At 57.4% G+C, this 16,803-nt stretch overlaps 1 protein-coding gene across 1 annotated transcript; it reads left to right on the top strand.

Moving 5' to 3' along the window:
- Positions 1 to 8,656: 8,656 nt before the first annotated feature.
- On the top strand, positions 8,657 to 15,957 carry MAPK15 (mitogen-activated protein kinase 15; the record flags this gene model as incomplete). Its single annotated transcript, XM_082600920.1, has 8 exons — positions 8,657 to 8,660; positions 9,151 to 9,364; positions 14,408 to 14,573; positions 14,670 to 14,753; positions 14,878 to 15,055; positions 15,171 to 15,304; positions 15,393 to 15,506; positions 15,618 to 15,957. 8 exons carry the CDS (start codon positions 8,657 to 8,659, stop codon positions 15,825 to 15,827), a joined length of 1,104 nt encoding a protein of 367 aa, XP_082457046.1. The 3' UTR covers positions 15,828 to 15,957.
- Between the last annotated feature and the right edge of the window lie 846 nt (positions 15,958 to 16,803).

The following is a 16,803-nucleotide window of genomic DNA, read 5'->3' as shown; positions in this document are numbered from 1 at the left end:
AGGCTGGAAGTCGGAGATCAGGGGGCCGGTTCTGACAAGGACCCACCTCCCGGCTTGCAGATGGCGCCTTCGCACCGTGTGCTCACGTGGGGAAGGGAGAGAGGGCGCTGGTGTCTCTCCCTGTCATAAGGGCTCTGATGCCATGATGGGGCCCCACCCGACAACCTCATCTCACCTCATCACCTCCCAGAGGCCCCACCTCCAAACAGCACCACACTGCGGTTAGGGTTTCAACACAGGATTCGGGAGGGGGGAATGGGGATACAATTCAGTTTATAGCAGAAGCTTCTCTGGGTCAGTCCTGCCCACAGACCAGCTGGGGAAGGGCCTTGCTCCTTCAGGGTGGCCCCATCATGGCCAGTGAGGCCTTAAGGGCGCGGGGCCCCTGGCCCTCTGGAATAAATAGAAATGTGACCTTTGGAACGGCCAAGTGGCTTTTCTTATTTATAAAATCCAAACTTTTGTGCCAGTGCTTATATTTTTCTTCCAGCTCACAGCTGTGAGCAGGGAAGTGCCTGGTTTGTTCCCACCCCACGTGTGGAGTTGTGGAGGCCTTCAGATGGCCTTTGAGTGCAAGTTGGGTCTTTGGGCAATAAGTGCTACAAAGACTCAAGCCTTGTCCTGCAGGCCAGCTGGCCATGCGTCCAGGTCACCTGTTTCTGGTTTTTACTCCTTTGTGATGCTTTCACCTCGTGATGCCATTGTGTGGAATTCAGTGTGAACAACACAGAACTGTGCAATTAACTACATTCCATCTGATGACGACTGTTGAGTGATACCAGGAGGTCACCCTGGCGCTTAGTGGCTGCCGAACAGTGGGCACATCCGTCTCCCCTTGCTGGCTGGTTTGTCCCAGCCTGCAGTTTCCTCTGGGCCCGGCTGGGCAGGCCCTGGTGGTGAACCCTTTGAGGGAGGGGCAGCGGGCAGACGGCAGGGACACAGCTGCCTCCTTGTGTTCTTGTGCAAGGCTCTCTGAGAACCCTTTGCTGGATGCGGCACCCTGGGGGGAGAAGCGTGGTGGTGAAGTAACGTGAAGGCACGGTAAGGTCTGCCCCTCAGCTCCCTGTCCCCACGTCCCCAGGGGCACGTGTCCTTAGGAAGCACCAGCCTTCTCAGCAGCGGGCTGTTCCATGGCTGGTGGAAAGGGACGGGTGTGCCCCTGGTGCCCGAGGCATCCACCCCCTCCGCACACCTTCTCCCCGGATGCGCCCACCACGTGCGATCTGTGCTTGAGCAGCTGCCGCGGGACCAGGCCCACAGAGCAGAGCATCCCAGGATTTCATTGTTTAAAATATATTTATTTATTTATTTATTTTTTTGGCTGCGTTGGGTCTTCGTTGCTGTGCGCGGGCTTTCTCTAGTTGGGGCGAGCGGGGCTACTCTTCATTGCAGTGTGCGGGCTTCTTGTTACGGTGGCTTCTCTTATTGTGGAGCACGGGCTCTAGGCGCACGGGGTTCAGTAGTTGTGGCTCGCGGGCTCAGTAGTTGTGGTGCACGGGCTTAGTTGCTCCGCGGCACGTGGGATCTTCCCAGACCAGGGCTCCAACCGGTGTCCGCTCCATTGGCAGGTGGATTCTTAACCACTGCGCCACCAGGGAGGCCCCTCAAATGAACTCTTCTCAGAGAATTTGTGTTCGATGTTGCCAGCCCCCCACCAGCACTTCCAACCCAGAACCAGAATATTTAACTAAATTTCCACGGCAAGGTTGGTGGGGACTGGGTGGGGGGGCTCTGTTTGAAAGGTGCGGTCTGAACTCCTCACTCCACAGGGCCCAGGTCCACGGGCCACGGTGGCGCGTCCGCCCTGGTCTCCCCCACGCGCCACCTCCCCAGTGCAGCCGTTGATGAATGCAAACCACAGGTGAGGGAGAGCGTACTAACCGGCCTCCGTGCACTTGGACTGACAGCTAAATCAAAATTTACAATTACCCTCCCCCCCGGAACTCCCTGGAGGTCCAGTGGTTAAGACTTTCACTGCCAGGGCCCGGGTTCAATCCCTGGTCAGGGAACTAGGGTCCCACAAGCCGCAGGGCACGGCAAAAACAAACAAACAAAAACACAAAAAACCACTAGGTTAAACATAAAAACGCCCGTGGCTCCCCGTGGCGCCAGAACAAAGCCCACGCCCCACCCCATGGGTCTCTTGAGCAGCTCAAACCACGCTGGCCCTCCTGGCCGCCACACGCAGTGGACCAGCTCCTCCCTGGCCCGCCAGACTCCCTTCCTGCTCTCATACTACCTCTCCATGCCCGTGATGTCCATCTCTGCCACCAGACTGTCGGCCCTCATGGGCAGGACGATGGCGTGACCGACTCCCTCTGCTTCTGCCAGAGGAGCCAGAGGTCAGCTGTGGGGTTGAGGGCTGCTCAATCCTGGCAGACACACAGGGCACAGGACGATCAAGCTACCTTGCAGCTTGGAAACTGGGAGCCATAATGAGTGGTCCCTGCGCCGGCCGGAAACGCTGGACAGCGAAGCAGGCAGTGCCAGAGCGGAGAGGGGTGGAGGGGGTCACACCTTTATTGATAATCTACTCACCAAATCCGCGTCCTGCGCACCCCCGTCTCCCCCGCACCGCCTGGCCTCACTGGCCTTCCTCCGGGTAGGTTCAGGATCTCCCCAAGGCGCCTTCGCCTGCAGCGTCACATTCACGGTCTCCTTCGACTGGGAGACGGGAAGAGCCCGACCCGGGGACGGACTTCCCAGAGATGGTGCTCTTCTGTGAGGCGACACGCAATGAGGACCGCGAAGGGGCCCAGGAATCCAGGCGTGGCGGGGCCAGGGACGGGACTCGGGAGCCTGGGCGCGACAGGGTCAAGGACGGGACCCTGGAGCTCGCGTGCGACGGATTCTGGCATGGGACCCGTGATCCCGCCTTCAAAGGGGCCAGCGACAGGACCCTGGAGCCAACACGCGACGGGGCCAATGATGGGACCCAGGGAACCGCGAGCTTCGACAGCAACGGTGGAGCCCAAGAGGCCGCGCGCCACGAGACCTGAGACGGGTTCCGGGAGGCCGAGAATGATGGGACCCGGGAGGTCGCGCGCGACTGGATCGTGGTGGAGGCGAAGGACTCGGGGTGCGAGGCGGCCAGCGGCGATTGCCAAAGCGGCGGGCCCTCGGGGCCCTGGCGCAGCCAGCTGTGCACGCGCGCCAGGGCCCGCATGTCCTCTTGCTCACGTCGCAGCTGCTCACGCTGCTCCAGCAACTGGCGCCGCGCGTCGTGCAGCACCTGGGCCCGGCGTTGCAGCCGCAGCAGCTCCTGCCGCAGGCGCCCATTGTCCTCTCTGATGGCCTGTGTGTGCGCGATGAGCGCGCGCGCCGCCTCCCGCTCCGCGCGCCGCGCCAGGGACTGCACGCGCTGGCGCGCCTCGCGCTCGAAGGCTGCTTTGTCCTCCAGGAAACGCCGCTTCACGCGGTGGAGCAGCTGCATGTGCTCCACGCGCATATGCAGCAGCTCGCGCTCCAGCGCCCGGATCCGGGCCAGCTGCTCCAGCTGCAGCTCCTGCGGCGGGGCCGCGGGTCAGCGCCGGTCCGCGGCGTGCACCCACCTCGCCCTGCCCGCGCCCGGCCCTCCCGCGGGGGCGCGCACTGGCCTTGTAGGGCTGCAGCTCCTGCACCTGTCGCGCCATCTGCGCCGCGCGCGCCTCCATCTCCAGCAGCTGCGCGCACACGCCCTCCTCACGCCCGCGGTAGAGCGACGCCGGCTCAGCGCGCTGCCGGTGGATCTGCGTCAGGTCCACGCGGTTCTGCTCCTCCAGCCGGACGACGGCGTTGGCGCAGCGCTGCGCGCGCCTGCTCACGTAGCTGGCGTAGAGCCGGCTCTCCTCGCGCAGGCGCTGCGCCTCGCAGTCCAGGAAGGCGTTCTCCTGCAGCACCTGGTCGACGCGCTCCTCGCAGGCGTCCAGCTGCTCCGAGAGCAGTTTGTATTCTCGCTGCAAGTACTGAGCGCTCTCCGACAGCGGCGGCTCGGTGCCCTCTCCCGCCGCGCCAGACCGGCCCCCCGGCGCTCGGCCCGCGCTTCCTCTTGGGCACCACGGCTCGAGGCCTCCAGCCCGCTCCTCCACCTCAGCCCTTCCCCTCGACCAGCCCGAAGATTCTGGCGGGGTTCTCGCGTCTCAGGGTCACGAGGTTGGGAGAGGCAGAATCAGGAGTTTGGAGTCAATCAAGGGTCAGGGCATCGTCGCTAACCTTTACTAGGGGGCTCCTTCAGGACCTTGGCCGTCCGTCGGGGTTTGTCCACCTTTAGCTGTGTTGGCGGTCAGCCGAACGGTCTCCCTGGAAACAGAACTTAGCCGCCCTCCCCAGCTCGCGCCCCGTTGCTTGCGCAACGGCCCGACTCCCCTTCCTCCGTTCCCCGCGACTCCCTCACTCGCAGTCTGTGCGTGACGGCCTGTGTGCGCGTCTGGCAGAGGTCGGACCCCAGACGGGCAGCACTTCGGATTTCCCTGGAGGACGATGCTGGGCTGGCTTCCGAATCTAACACACCAGCAGCAGCCGGAGTAGCCCCCACTCTCCACGTGCCAGACTTGGGCCCCTTGAAGCCTCTCCACCGGTGGGCTTTTCCCCCAGGTGTCCCCATATGGGGAGAGGCTTCGCCAAGTTCCTGGCCTCCTCCACCACACGCACACACACACACACACACACACGTGTGAAATCCCCGTATGTCTTGTCGGGACAGAGCGCTTCCCCACAGCTTTTCGTCGCTCCGGGAACCCTAGTTTTCCTCGAAGCAGTTTGTGATTCCTTTTTCTCCTTTTGGAGCCCTCGTGGGAGTTAGGGTTACTGGGAAGGTCGAGCTCATTCGGATGCCACCCCCTAGTCCAGCGGGTTTCCCTCTGGGATTTCCTCTCTGAGGCTTCTAAGCCCGCCCGTGAGGCACCTGTTCAGTTCACCCCAGCGACCTGGGCTTGATCGGCTTCGCTTCCCAGCCGGCCAGTATGGCTGGTCCAGCCTCCCATCCTGTCTGATGCCTTTGACAAGTAACTTAAATCTATACCTATTTCGGTCCTGTCATCATATAGTTGGGTTTCTATCCAGGTCTGTCAACATTTGCTGCAAGATGGACAGATTCAAGAATTGCTGACTTGTAACTTTGTGAGGAGCGCGGTTTAGGAAACCACGTGTGTAGGAAGGCACAGTGTTGAAAACGGTCTTAGGAGGTCTGGCTGGACTTGGTCTAGTTAGCGACACCTGCACCAAAGATGTGGCAGAGCCTCTTAAAATTAGGAACACATTTGAGGCGTTTTCCTCCTTATAAAAATGTATTTTGTAAATAAAAATAAAATGACATAAACTTCAAGACAATGCAGAATTTCCGTTTGTTTTCACATTAAAAATTTTTAAAGAAACGCTGAATCATAAACTCCTAAAACAGCATCTGAGTGTTGGCCTTAAATGATGTGGGCTTCTTACAGAAAACTGGGCAAAGCCCAAGTAGAACCAGGGGAAGAATCAGCCATGATCCCGCAGTCCCATTTGGGACCGTTTGGGACCGCTCCTTCTCCTGGCCTGGCATTCCAGACGGGGTCTCTCTGCCTGCAGGGGCAGCCACCAACGCTCTCCACCTCGCCACCCTCAGGCCCTCCCGGGGCCACTGTCCCTAATTGACAGATTGCGAAACAGACAGCGAGAGGTCGGGGCCTGCTCTCAAGGCCGGGCCGGTCCTCCGCAGTCTCGGACCCTGTTCCTTCCCAGAGCACACCGCACCGGGGGCCGCCCCTGCCCCTCCCGGGCCCCTGCGCCGCACACATCTGTCGCGGGAGTGTCTAGGTCGACCTGGGTCTTTTAATTTCTGTTTTGATGCAAGGCAACCGATGGGCAGAGGTTTTTAAATTTTAAGTCGTCCGGGCGTGCCGATTCCCCGGCGAGGTGTCCTCGCGTTAAAGCTCATAAACGCCTCCTCCCAGAAGAGGTGTGGCGAGCGTTTCGTTCTCCTCTGTCTCCGGATTCCTCGGACCGGGTTCTTCCCGGCGCTGCGATTCCCGATTACGCAATCCGGGTGGAATCGAAGGTGGAGTCCTGAGGGAAGCCGCGTCCCCCGCCCCGCCCCCAGCCCCGGTCCTGGCTTTCTCTCACTGTGTTGGGAAAGCGGTGCCTGGTGTCCACCAGGTCCCACCGCCGCCCACGGGAGACGGAACTCACCTCCAAGGGCCCAGATTCAAAGCCAAGTGTTACTCTTGATACTTCTCCCCACCCTTGGGGTCCTTCCCCCCTCCCTTCGTGAATGGCGTGGGGGTCTTTGTCCCTCCCGGGGCCGAGGCTACAGTACCCTCAGACTCGGGCCGGGAGGCGTCTGGAGGGTCACTCATCTCTTGGCAGGGACACCGAGCTGGAAAGACACCGGGAGGGAGAGGGCCAGCAGTCTGCTCAGCCTCTGGCAAGGCTGCCCCCCTCCCGTCCCCCTTCTCCTCCCAGCGCGGCCCCTTCCCCGCCGCGGGCTCTGCTAGGGGCCTGCGAGGACCTGGAAGGCTGCCGCAGAGTGTCCCACCGGCTTGTTCCTGGGATGCTGCTCTGACCACTCAGCCCCTGCCCCCAACCCTGGACAGGCCGCCGGAGGGCGCACCTTCCTGCCCTCGCTTGCTGTTCCTTCTGCCTCGGAGCCCTCCCTACTGAGCTCCGGAGACTTGGGGTTTGCGCCCCTTCCCAGGAGTCCCAGCGGGGTTGGGCTGTGTGTCTGACCCCGGGGTGGGGGTGAGCACTTCCCGCGGCCTCTGCTCTCATTTCACAGGCGGAGAAACAGGCACAGAGTGAGTTGCCCAAGGACTCCTGAAAGCTCTGGGTCTGTGACTTGGACCTTGGTGGGCTCTTCCCACTGTGTGCACTGCCTCTCTGGCGGAGTCCTCTCCTGTCCCTGCCCTGTGCCCTGGGGCAAAGGAAGGAGCCAGCTGCTTTTATTGAATCCCACTCCACCGCAGCCTGAGGCCACATGGCCAATGCCTATGACCCTTCCACCTGCCAAGGCCAAGTGGACCTGTGGAGGTGGGGGTGAGTTCAGGTGATGCCAGAGACCCTGTCCTTGGAGCTCAGCCCCCATGGGAGCCTGAGACCCACAGAGGCGGCCAGATGCTGAACAGAGGTCAGACAAAGGGACACTGGGGGCCTGGCAGTAGGGCTGCCTCAGCCCCACCCCGGTACCTTGTCCCTTGATCAGAAGCGCAGCGCTGATGGCGATCACCATGGCAAAGGGGAGGATGGGCAGGAATGTGAGTGAGGGCCAGGACAGCCTGTCTATCCAGTGCGTCCTCTGGCTGAGGTCAAGCCCTGGAGAGCCCAGACCCGGCTGTTCTCTGTGCCCCGGGCAGGACCCAAGTCTGTACCCTCCCCTATATCCCAGCTTGTGTGCTGCCTGCAGACCTGCCCCACCCCCTCCCCTCATCCTAACCTAAGCTGGCCCTGGGCCGGGCATTCAGCGAGGACCCTTCCTCACGTGGCGGCCCCTCCACAGCCAAGTACCTTGGAATCGGTGCCAGACCCACACCAGGCTCACGGTCAGCCCCAGGTGGAAGGACCAGATCCAGGCCACGATGTGTGTCAGTTCCCACAGCCATGGCTGCCCCTGGAGGAAGTGCCCTCTCCAGACGCGGTGCAGTGAGGGACACGGTGGCACTGCCACCCGAGTCCCATGAGCCAAGGCAGGTGGGAGCCGGCGGGAGCCCCGGGGTGCGTGTGTGTGCAGAGCACGTGAGGGTCGGCTGGGGCTCTGTGGTGATGCTGCTGCGGTGAGCCGGGCCCTGGCCTCGTCAGGGTCAGCGGGGTCGCAGCTTCGGGGAGAGGTTTTGTTGGAGCCCAGGGTCTGTGGGCTTGGCTCCCTGGTCCTCCCTGAGTGGCCAGACCAGGGCAGCTGGACCACGGGGTGTGGTCCAGGTTGGTCTGCATGCCCCCCTCCCAGGGGTGCTCGCCTACCTCTGTTTGTGAGGAAGAGGATGACAAACAGAAGGATGCCCAGAGTCCAGAGCCCTGCGCAGGCCCCGATGGCGATGCCAGCGCCCGCCTCCACGGGCTGGCCCAGAGATGCCCCTGAGAGACAGCCACGAGGGGGTACCCAGCTGGGGGGCGCGCCTCCTGGGGGCCACCCGTTTCCAAATCTGGGCACATGATCTAGAGACAACCACAGCTACAACCCTCAGGTGCTCTCCTGGGAGGGGCCCAGGCAGGTGCCTGGAGTGACCTGGGGTACCTGGGTCCATAGCCCACGCTGGGAGCAAGAGAGAGGGGAGCCCAACTTCGGAGACCCAGGTGCAGGGGAGCACAGCAGGCCCACCCCACAGGGTCGGGGGCTGCACCGGAAACAGGGTGGGCGGTGGGCTACACTGTGACACACATGGGGACACAGCTGATATCTACTCAGACTTGGACACTGAGGGGAAGGAAGGGGTGGGGCCCATACATGGACCTGACACACAGGGAGGGGCAGGGCCCCTGCCCTGGACTGTGACTCACGGGAGGGGCAGGGCCCATACTCAGACGTGACACTCTGCCGTCTGGGAGGTGGGATCCCTGTGAGTTGGTCTCCAGGGTCATAAGGAGGCTGGTGATGGATGAAGCAAGTTTAGGCCAAATCGTTTCAGCCTGGGGGGTTTGACCTGCCACACGCCCGCTGCCCCTAACTGTGGGCCTCCTGGATGAGGCCATCCACACTGCACATGCTCTCCCCATGGGTCAGCTAAAAAGTAAATGCACAGCCCACTTCTTTTCCAGGCATAATAAATACCCCGAGTCAATAATGCACTCAGAACTAAGGTTCACTAAGGTGAAGGTTACAACTGCATGCAATAAAACTGTCAACTGACAACTGATGAGAAAATAAAAACTTGACAAAATTTATATCTGCAAGGACATCTGGACAAGGGAAAGTTGGACTGGGTAGAAATAATGGCCCCAAGAGAAAACACGTAATAGCAGATTTAAAAATAAATGGATGAATCAAATGTCCACTGAAAATTTGATTTAATAATTAAGTAAATGTAATGAAGTTCATGCTGCAGAATTCCTTTTTTGCTGAAATTCACTGATTTGGGGATAATTCTGCTTAGGGCCACGTTCTTGGTGGCAGAATGGCAGGGTTGAGACCTCCTTTGGCTGCGGGTTCCTGGGGGACGGCAGGGAGAAGAGGGGCTGGGCAGCTGTCACACGTCCCTGCTGCTCCAGGGGCCAGAGGTCCCACTGCCCTCAGCAGCTGCGTTGCACTGCTCCGCGCCCCGCCTCACCAGGCCCCGCTCTTGTCGATTGAGTTTACCAAGGCTCCCACCTGCCGTTCCGGCTGCCGCAGCTGGAGCTGGGGGACGGCCAGCGGTGCCTTCCGAGTCAAGCGTGCCGCCCTTCCTGGCCTCTCGGCCCCGCTCCTCACCTCGGACCCTCCGTGGTGAGTCCAGCTGTCATCCCTTCAGCCTGTCCAAGTGGTTATCAGTCCTTCGTCCATTTCCATCGATGGGCCTTCTGTTCTCCTCTCCGTCCTTGTGGGCATAGAGTTTTTCAGTTTATCTTTATGTTTTTTTTTTGTGTGTGTGTGTGTGGTACGTGGGCCTCTCACTGTTGTGGCCTCTCCTGTTGCGGAGCACAGGCTCCGGACGCGCAGGCTCAGAGGCCACGGCTCACAGGCTCAGCCGCTCCGCGGCATGTGGGATCTTCCCGGACCGGGGCACGAACCCGTGTCCCCTGCATCGGCAGGCGGACCCTCAACCACGGTGCCATCAGGGAAGCCCTCTATGTTTATTACTGATTATATCTGGGGAATACTCCCACTCGTTCAATGGACGTTCCATCTCGTCTAAGTTACCAAAGGTATTGGCGGGAGGCTGTTGGCAATAAACCCTTGTTTTCAATGTTTGAAGGATTTGGTAGGAAAGTAGTCTTTCATTCCTGACGCTCGTAATTCCTCTGTTAGTTTTCTAATTTTATGTTTATTTTTTATGTTCTGTATCAGTCTTCTTGATGACAAGATGTCAATAATATGAAAACATTTTTCACAGAACATTTAATTACATCCTCTTCCCATCAATGCACGAGTCATTTAATGATGATCATATCAGCCATTTCCATTGGCAGGAGGCTTTCCACTAAAGGCTCCAGTGGTTTCCACGGTACCATGTTTCTCACCAGATTTAGTTCATTTCCAGCCTGAAGAATCACCCCTTCTGTTTGGCCACCCTTCTAATTTTTTAACACTGGTTCCACTTTAACTGTACCCAGCTTCTCATTTGTAATCTGCTCTGTATGCTTTCTATACACTACATTTTTAGGGATTGGTTCAAGAACTCTAGATTCACATTTTTTCCCCTTTGAGTACATTAATGATGTCATTGCTTTTCCTTCTGGTTTGATTTTTTTTTCTGATAAAAACTCTGCGGTTATGCTTATTTTTGTTCCTCTGCATGTAAATTTATTTGGTTACTTTTAGTATTTTTTCTCTATCACTGTTTTTCAGCAATTTAGTTATGAGTTCCTTTGTGTTTTTCCTACCTGGGTTTCATTTAAATTCCTGGATCTGTGAATATATAATTTTTTCTTTAAATTTGCAAATATTTCAGCCATTACTTTCTCAAACATACTTTCTGCAACCCCCTTTTGTTGACACTGTCCCACAGGTCAGTGAGGTTTTTTTTTTTCCTGTGGGTTTCAATTTGGATAGTTTATATTGCTGTGTATTTGAGTTCACTGATCATTTTTTCTGCTGTGTCCATCCAATGAGTTTTTCATTTCAGATATTTTATTTTTCAGCTCTAAAAATTCCATTTGGTTCTTTTTAATAATTTTCCTTTCTTATTTCACTATATTCATGCTTTCTTTATATCCATGAGCATATTTATAGTAGCTGTTTTTAAAGTCATTGCCAATTCCATCATCTCTGTCATTTATGGGGCTGGTTCTATCAGCTTATTTTTCTCCTGGATACGGCTCCCATTTTCCTGCTTCCTCCCAAGCCTTGTAACTTCTTTCTTTTTTTTTAGGTGAAATCACATAACATAAAATTAACCATATTGAAGTATACACATTAGTGGTATTTGTATAACCATCACTTCTATGTAGTTACAAAACATTTTCATCACCCCAAAAAGGAACCCTGTACCCATTAAGCAGTCACTACCCATCTCCCCTCCCCTCAACCCCTGGGAACCACCAACCTGCTTTCTCCGTCTATGGAGGTACTTTTTCTGAATACTTCATTTAAGTGGACTCATATAATATGTGACTTCTTGTATCTGACTTATTTCAATTAGCATCATGTTTCCAAGGCTCATCCACATTGGAGCACATATCAGTACTTCATTCTTTTTTAAGGCTGAATTATATTCTATTGTCTGTATAGATAATATTTTCTTTATCCATTCATCAGTTGATGGACATTTGTGTTGTTTTCACCTTTGGCTTTTGTGAATAGGCTGTTGTGAACACTTGTGTACAAGTATTTGTTTGAATATCTGTTTTCAGTTATTTTGGATATATACCCAGAAGTGGAATTGCTGGATTGTATGGTAATTCTATCTTTAACTTTTCGAGGAATTGCCAAACAGTTTTCCACAGCAGCTGCACCATTTTACATCCCACCAGCACTGTATGAGAGTTCTGAGTTCTCTCCATCCTTGCCAAGACTGTTTTTTTAAAGTCATCCTAGTGACTGAGTGTGACCTCATATGTCTTGGTTGCATTTCCCAGATTGCTAATGACGTTGAGCATCCTTTCCTGGGGTGTTGACCATTTGTATATCTTCTTTGGAGATATGTCTATTCAAATCCTTTGTCCATAATTTTATTTATTTTTTTGTTGTAAATGTTTTATTTGCTTAACAATATATCTTCAGTAACTTTTTCAGGGCAGTATATATAGATATAATATTATAAAACACATTACTAGCTATGTGGGATTCTATATATAATAATAGCTGTATAGCATAATTGAAGTATGATTCATGTAACCAGTCTGATACTGATGAACACTTACATTGTCACCAACTTTTCCCTACTAAGACAATGCTACCAAAAACTATTTTTGCCTGCTTGTGAGATTTTTGTATGACAAATTCCTTTTGAATCAAACGATACATGCATTATACATTTTTTATAGAGATTGCCAAATTGTTAGTGAGCTACAAGAGAACAAAGATAATAATACCAAGAAAACAGCACGTGAACAAAACAAGAATTTCAACGAGACAGAAATAATAAAAAAGAACCAAACAGAAATTGTGGTGCTGAAGAATACACTAGAAATGAAGAATTAAAAACCCAGTGGAGAACTTCAACAGCAGACTTGATCAATCAGAAAAATGAATTACTGAATTTCAAGCCAAGTCACTTGAGCTAGAGGAGGACAGTGGTCCATGGGGCTCACTGCAGATAACATGGAGGCAACGTCCGCAAGCCAGAAGGGTGCCCCAGAGGCAGCGTCGGGGCCACGCGTGTGGCAGGGAGGCCTGGGCTTTCGCCTTCCTCTGGTTCCTAAGAAGCTGGCCAGCAGTGAGTGCAGGAGCGGCAGAGCAGAGGTGTAGGCTTCAGCACGTCTTCCTCCCCCGCTTCAGCCTGAGCTGGGGATGTCCAGGTCACCCAGGTGGCTGGAAAGGGGGTCAGCTGCCCAAGCATGGGAATTCTCTTCACTAGGATATGGAGACTCTTCAAGCACCAGAAGCACATATTGTTGGGGTGGATAGTGCAAGGAAAGCATCATCCTTTACCGATTTCCTGTGAATGAAATTGTACATACATCTCCTTCCAATCCGCTTTCTCATTGGCTCCTTCCAAACCAAGGGCTTAAAGCTGTGACTGACATTTTTCTCATCATAAGTCCTCTCGGGACATTGTATAGCCTGTGTATAAACTAAACTCCAGACTTGATTCAAATTTCACCAGTTTTCCCACTGCTGTCCTTTTTCAGTTCCAGAATCCAATCCACGGTGCCTTTATTTATCATACCTCCTTAGTGTTCTCTGGTGTGTGACAATTTCTGTCTTCCTTTGCTTTTCATGACCTCATTTACGTAGTCTCCTCTTGACGTACTCATAGGTTGTTTCCAGTTTTTCACTATTGCAAGCAATACTGCCATGAACTTTCTTGTATATTTTGTACAATGTGCCAGTATTTCTATGTGACTAAAAGCTTTCAGGTCCTTCTAGCTCTGATTTTTTTCATATTCCTGTTTACAGATGAGGATGCTGCAGAGTTGCAAAGTTCTGTCACTTGTCCATTGTCACACAGTGAGTCCGTGCCAGAATTGGGATTAGAGGCTCCATTTCTTGACTACTAGTTGACTCAGTGCTCTATTACATATCACTGGGAAATTATTCTTGTAAAAAATTATATCCTCTAGAAAGATCATTCAGCATGCTATATAAAATCATATGACGAAGCATCTTCTTCACTATATCTATCAAAAATATTTATTGGGACCTAAGAATAGGGCACTCTATGAATACTATAGGAGATGCTGAAAGATACAGAAAGTAGTTTTTTCCTTCAAAGAACTTGCGAATTTAGTTCTGCACATAATATTCATTAACTTAACAAATGCTTATTGGGCTTCCCTGGTGGCACAGCGGTCAAGAATCCACCTGCTAATGCAGGGGACACAGGTTCGAGCCCTGGTCGGGGAAGATCCCTCCAGCTTCGCCCACCGCCCCGTGCTGATACCTTGGTCTCCATCCCAGGGCTCCAGCCACACGGGGTCTCCTTGTGGTTCCAACGCGCCAGGCACACTCCCACTCGGGGCCTTTGCCTAGCTGTCCCGTCGATGCTCTTCTTCCAACGTCCAAGGGGTTGTGCTCCCACTTCCTTCCCTGGCTAACCCCCGCCGGTCAGCCCCCTTACCTGGCTTCCTTTTTCTGCAAGGCTCTGGTCGCCCTCTGGCGCTTGACCTCTGCGCACTGCAGCCCCCTCTCAGCCAGTCTCATAGACTCTCACCCCCTCCAGGTTTGCTCTCCCAGCCGCTTGCCGGGACCCCCGCCCTGGAACTAACCTCCCGTTTCCTGGCGGTGCCTCAGCACCTGCCCAGTTCAAGCGCTAGCACCCTCTGGGGATGGCCCGGCCCCTGTCGCCAAATACCCAAGGAGTGGAGGGGCTGTCTGCGAATGACACCCTAACCGTCGGCACCCCTTTAGCAGAGACCGGAGAAGCAAGGCGGGAGGAAAGAGCGTCCCAGGCGGTGGGCACGGCACGTGCAAAGGCCCGGATTGGTGGAGAGGTTCTGGAGGCTGCAGCAGGCTCCTTGGGCGCAGGTGGGGCGGGGGGCGGAGGGCGGAGGGCGGAGGGGGGCACCTTCTGGGCTCTGGCCTGGACCACGCGGAATAGCACTCGGCAAGGCGGCGAGGGTCCGGGGGCGGTGCCGAGGGGGCGGGACTGCGGGGTGGGGCTCCACGGCAGCACCGGATTGGGCGGGGCTTGGGCTGCAGACTCCGCTCTGCCCCGCCCCGGCGCAGGCGCAGGGAGGGCTCCGCCATCGGTTCCCAAGGCAACCGGTTTCAACAGTTCGAGCCCAGCTCGTGTCTGGAGGCCTTCTGGCGCCCACCAGCCGGCATGTGCGCCGCCGAGATGGACCGTCACGTTGCCCAGCGATACCTGCTCAAGCGGCGGCTCGGGAAGGGGGTGAGCTCGGGGAGGTGCCCGGGCGTCCGCCGGACTAGGCCACCTGCAGGGCGTGGGCAGGGCCAGTCGGAGGACTGTGGCCTTCCACTCTGCCAGGGACTCCTGGAGGCGGACGTGCGGCTCCCGGTGCACGAAGGAGCCCAGCTCTCGGCCACCGAGTATCGCAGCCGCCTCTATCGGGTGCTCCGGCCCGCGACCCCCATCATCCCCCGTGCACGCACCCTCGAGGCCTCCCCTGCCCCAGCGACCCCCAACCCCCTGACGCCCACCCCGCGCACCTCCGAGCGCCCCTCGCCTCTCGCAGATGATCCTGGAGCGCAGGGGTAACGGCCGCGTCCCGAGAGAGACGGGCCTGGGCGTTGTCCCCACGCCCCCGGCGCCCCCGCTCAAACCCAGAGCCGCGGCCAAGCTGCCCTCGGGCTCGCCTGCGCGGCAGCCCGGACGCCGGCCTCGAAGTAACCCCGGTCACGTCCCCGCGCACGGTGTGTGGTCTGGCGGCCGCCCGCGCGGAGCTGCTGGGGTCCCCGCCGTGTGGGACCACCAACCGTCAGCAGCGCGGGACCCCTAACTCCGGGACTTGATCTTCCGACCCCACAGATGTCCCCGGCGGAGCCAAGGACCCTCCCAGGCAGAGCTCGGCCCCCCTGCACCAGCCTCCGCCCCCAGGAGGTCTTGGGAGAGGGAAAGGGCCCCGCTGGACGACGGCAGGGCTCCCCTCGGCATCCTGCTGGGTAGGTCGTGGGAAGGGGGGCACAGGCGGACCCCTCCCGCAGATCCTTCGCGACGGAGCCAGTGATCCTGCGACACGCCTCTTCCCAGGTGAAGCCCAGCGGGAGGGGGGCGGCGCCCTCCTTGACCTCGCAGGCCGCCGCCCAGGTGGCCGTGCAGGCCTTGATCCGGAGTGACCGGAACGGAACCCGGGCCGTTCGGGCCGTGGTGGCTACGCGGCCGGCGGGCGACCGGTGAGCCCGCGCCCCTCCCGCCCTCCCCTCCCTTCCATCTTCCTTCCCCGTCCCCCGTCCGCTTCCCTCGCCTCTGGGCGCTCCCTCCACGCCTCCTACGATGGTCCTCGTCTGCTTGCTGGTTCCTCCCCGGCCTCCCCGGAGGCCCGGCCGCAGGATGTTCAGCGCCTCGGCCTCGCAGGAGGCCCAGGGGGCCGCGCGGGCCGCGCTCGGGGGCTACTCCCAAGCCTACGGGCCCGTCTGCCGCTCGGCGCTGGGCTGCCTGCCCCTGCTCCCCGGACCCCGCGCCTGAGCCGCCTTATGGGTCTTCAACCGGCCGTCCCCGGCGCCCAGCCCCGCGCCCCTCCCCCAGTCGCTGGATTGCCCCTCCTCCAGGCCGCCCCCCCACCCCGCCCGAGGCCCCAGCGCTCTCCACCCACCTTTTCCCCAACCCGCCCTCTCCTGGGCACATGTGCGTTCTGGAGCTCGTCCAGGCCTCTCTGGGGGGCGTAGATGAGGCTCACACTCCAGCCTCACTCACCTTCTCCAATACAGTGCGGTGTGTCCCAGCCTGCCAAGCCAACCTGCCTCCTCGGCTTCCTGCAGCCCAGCCCTCTTCGAGGACAGAGCCCTTGAGAAGCCTCGTGGGCACCATAGGCTGTCACCCTGGGCTCCTGTCTGGTCACCTGTGTCCACAGCAGGCCTGCCTGGTGCTTGAGCACGTCAGATCCCAGCTGGGGCTGCTGCAGGCTGTCCCCAGGGTGGTCCTGGCAGGAGAGGGTCTTGTGTAGTGCATCTGTTGCCTGGGTGCAAGCTACCATGTGACACTTGTGGCCTTGAGCCAGAGCAGGAAAAGGGACAAGATGGGGCGGCACCCCTGACCGTAGTCATTGTCAGTCACCCCAGCCCATGCCCCACCAGCACAGTGACGGGCACCCAGTCTGTCTCCAGGCCTTGGTTGGGGGAGGGGGAGAACAGCTGGAAATGTCTTGTGGGGCTCAGGGCCCCTTCCTCTGGTCACCACCGGGCAAAGGGCCTGGTGTGAGCCCAGGCCGGGGGTGTGCCGGCCAAGGAGGTGGGAGAGGCCCAGCGGCGCTGAGATGTCTCCTGGCCCCATGCATGCCTCACACCGCGTCTGACCCTGGGCAGCGGTCAGGACACAGGGAGGCCACTTCCCGGCTGCCTGGCAGGAGGAGTTCACAGCCTAAGGGGTTCGGCCTGTGCGGTGATGCCGTGAGCAGGAAGCTCTGCCCTACTGTAAAAGACATGGGCTGCTGCGGGGGAAGGGC

Source organism: Mesoplodon mirus (genome assembly GCF_964341445.2).
Source record: "Mesoplodon mirus genome assembly, chromosome: 16".
NCBI classification, from domain to species: Eukaryota; Metazoa; Chordata; class Mammalia; order Artiodactyla; family Ziphiidae; genus Mesoplodon; species Mesoplodon mirus.
The sequence above is the reverse complement of the archived record's forward strand: the minus strand, read 5'-3'. Positions and strand labels throughout refer to the sequence as shown.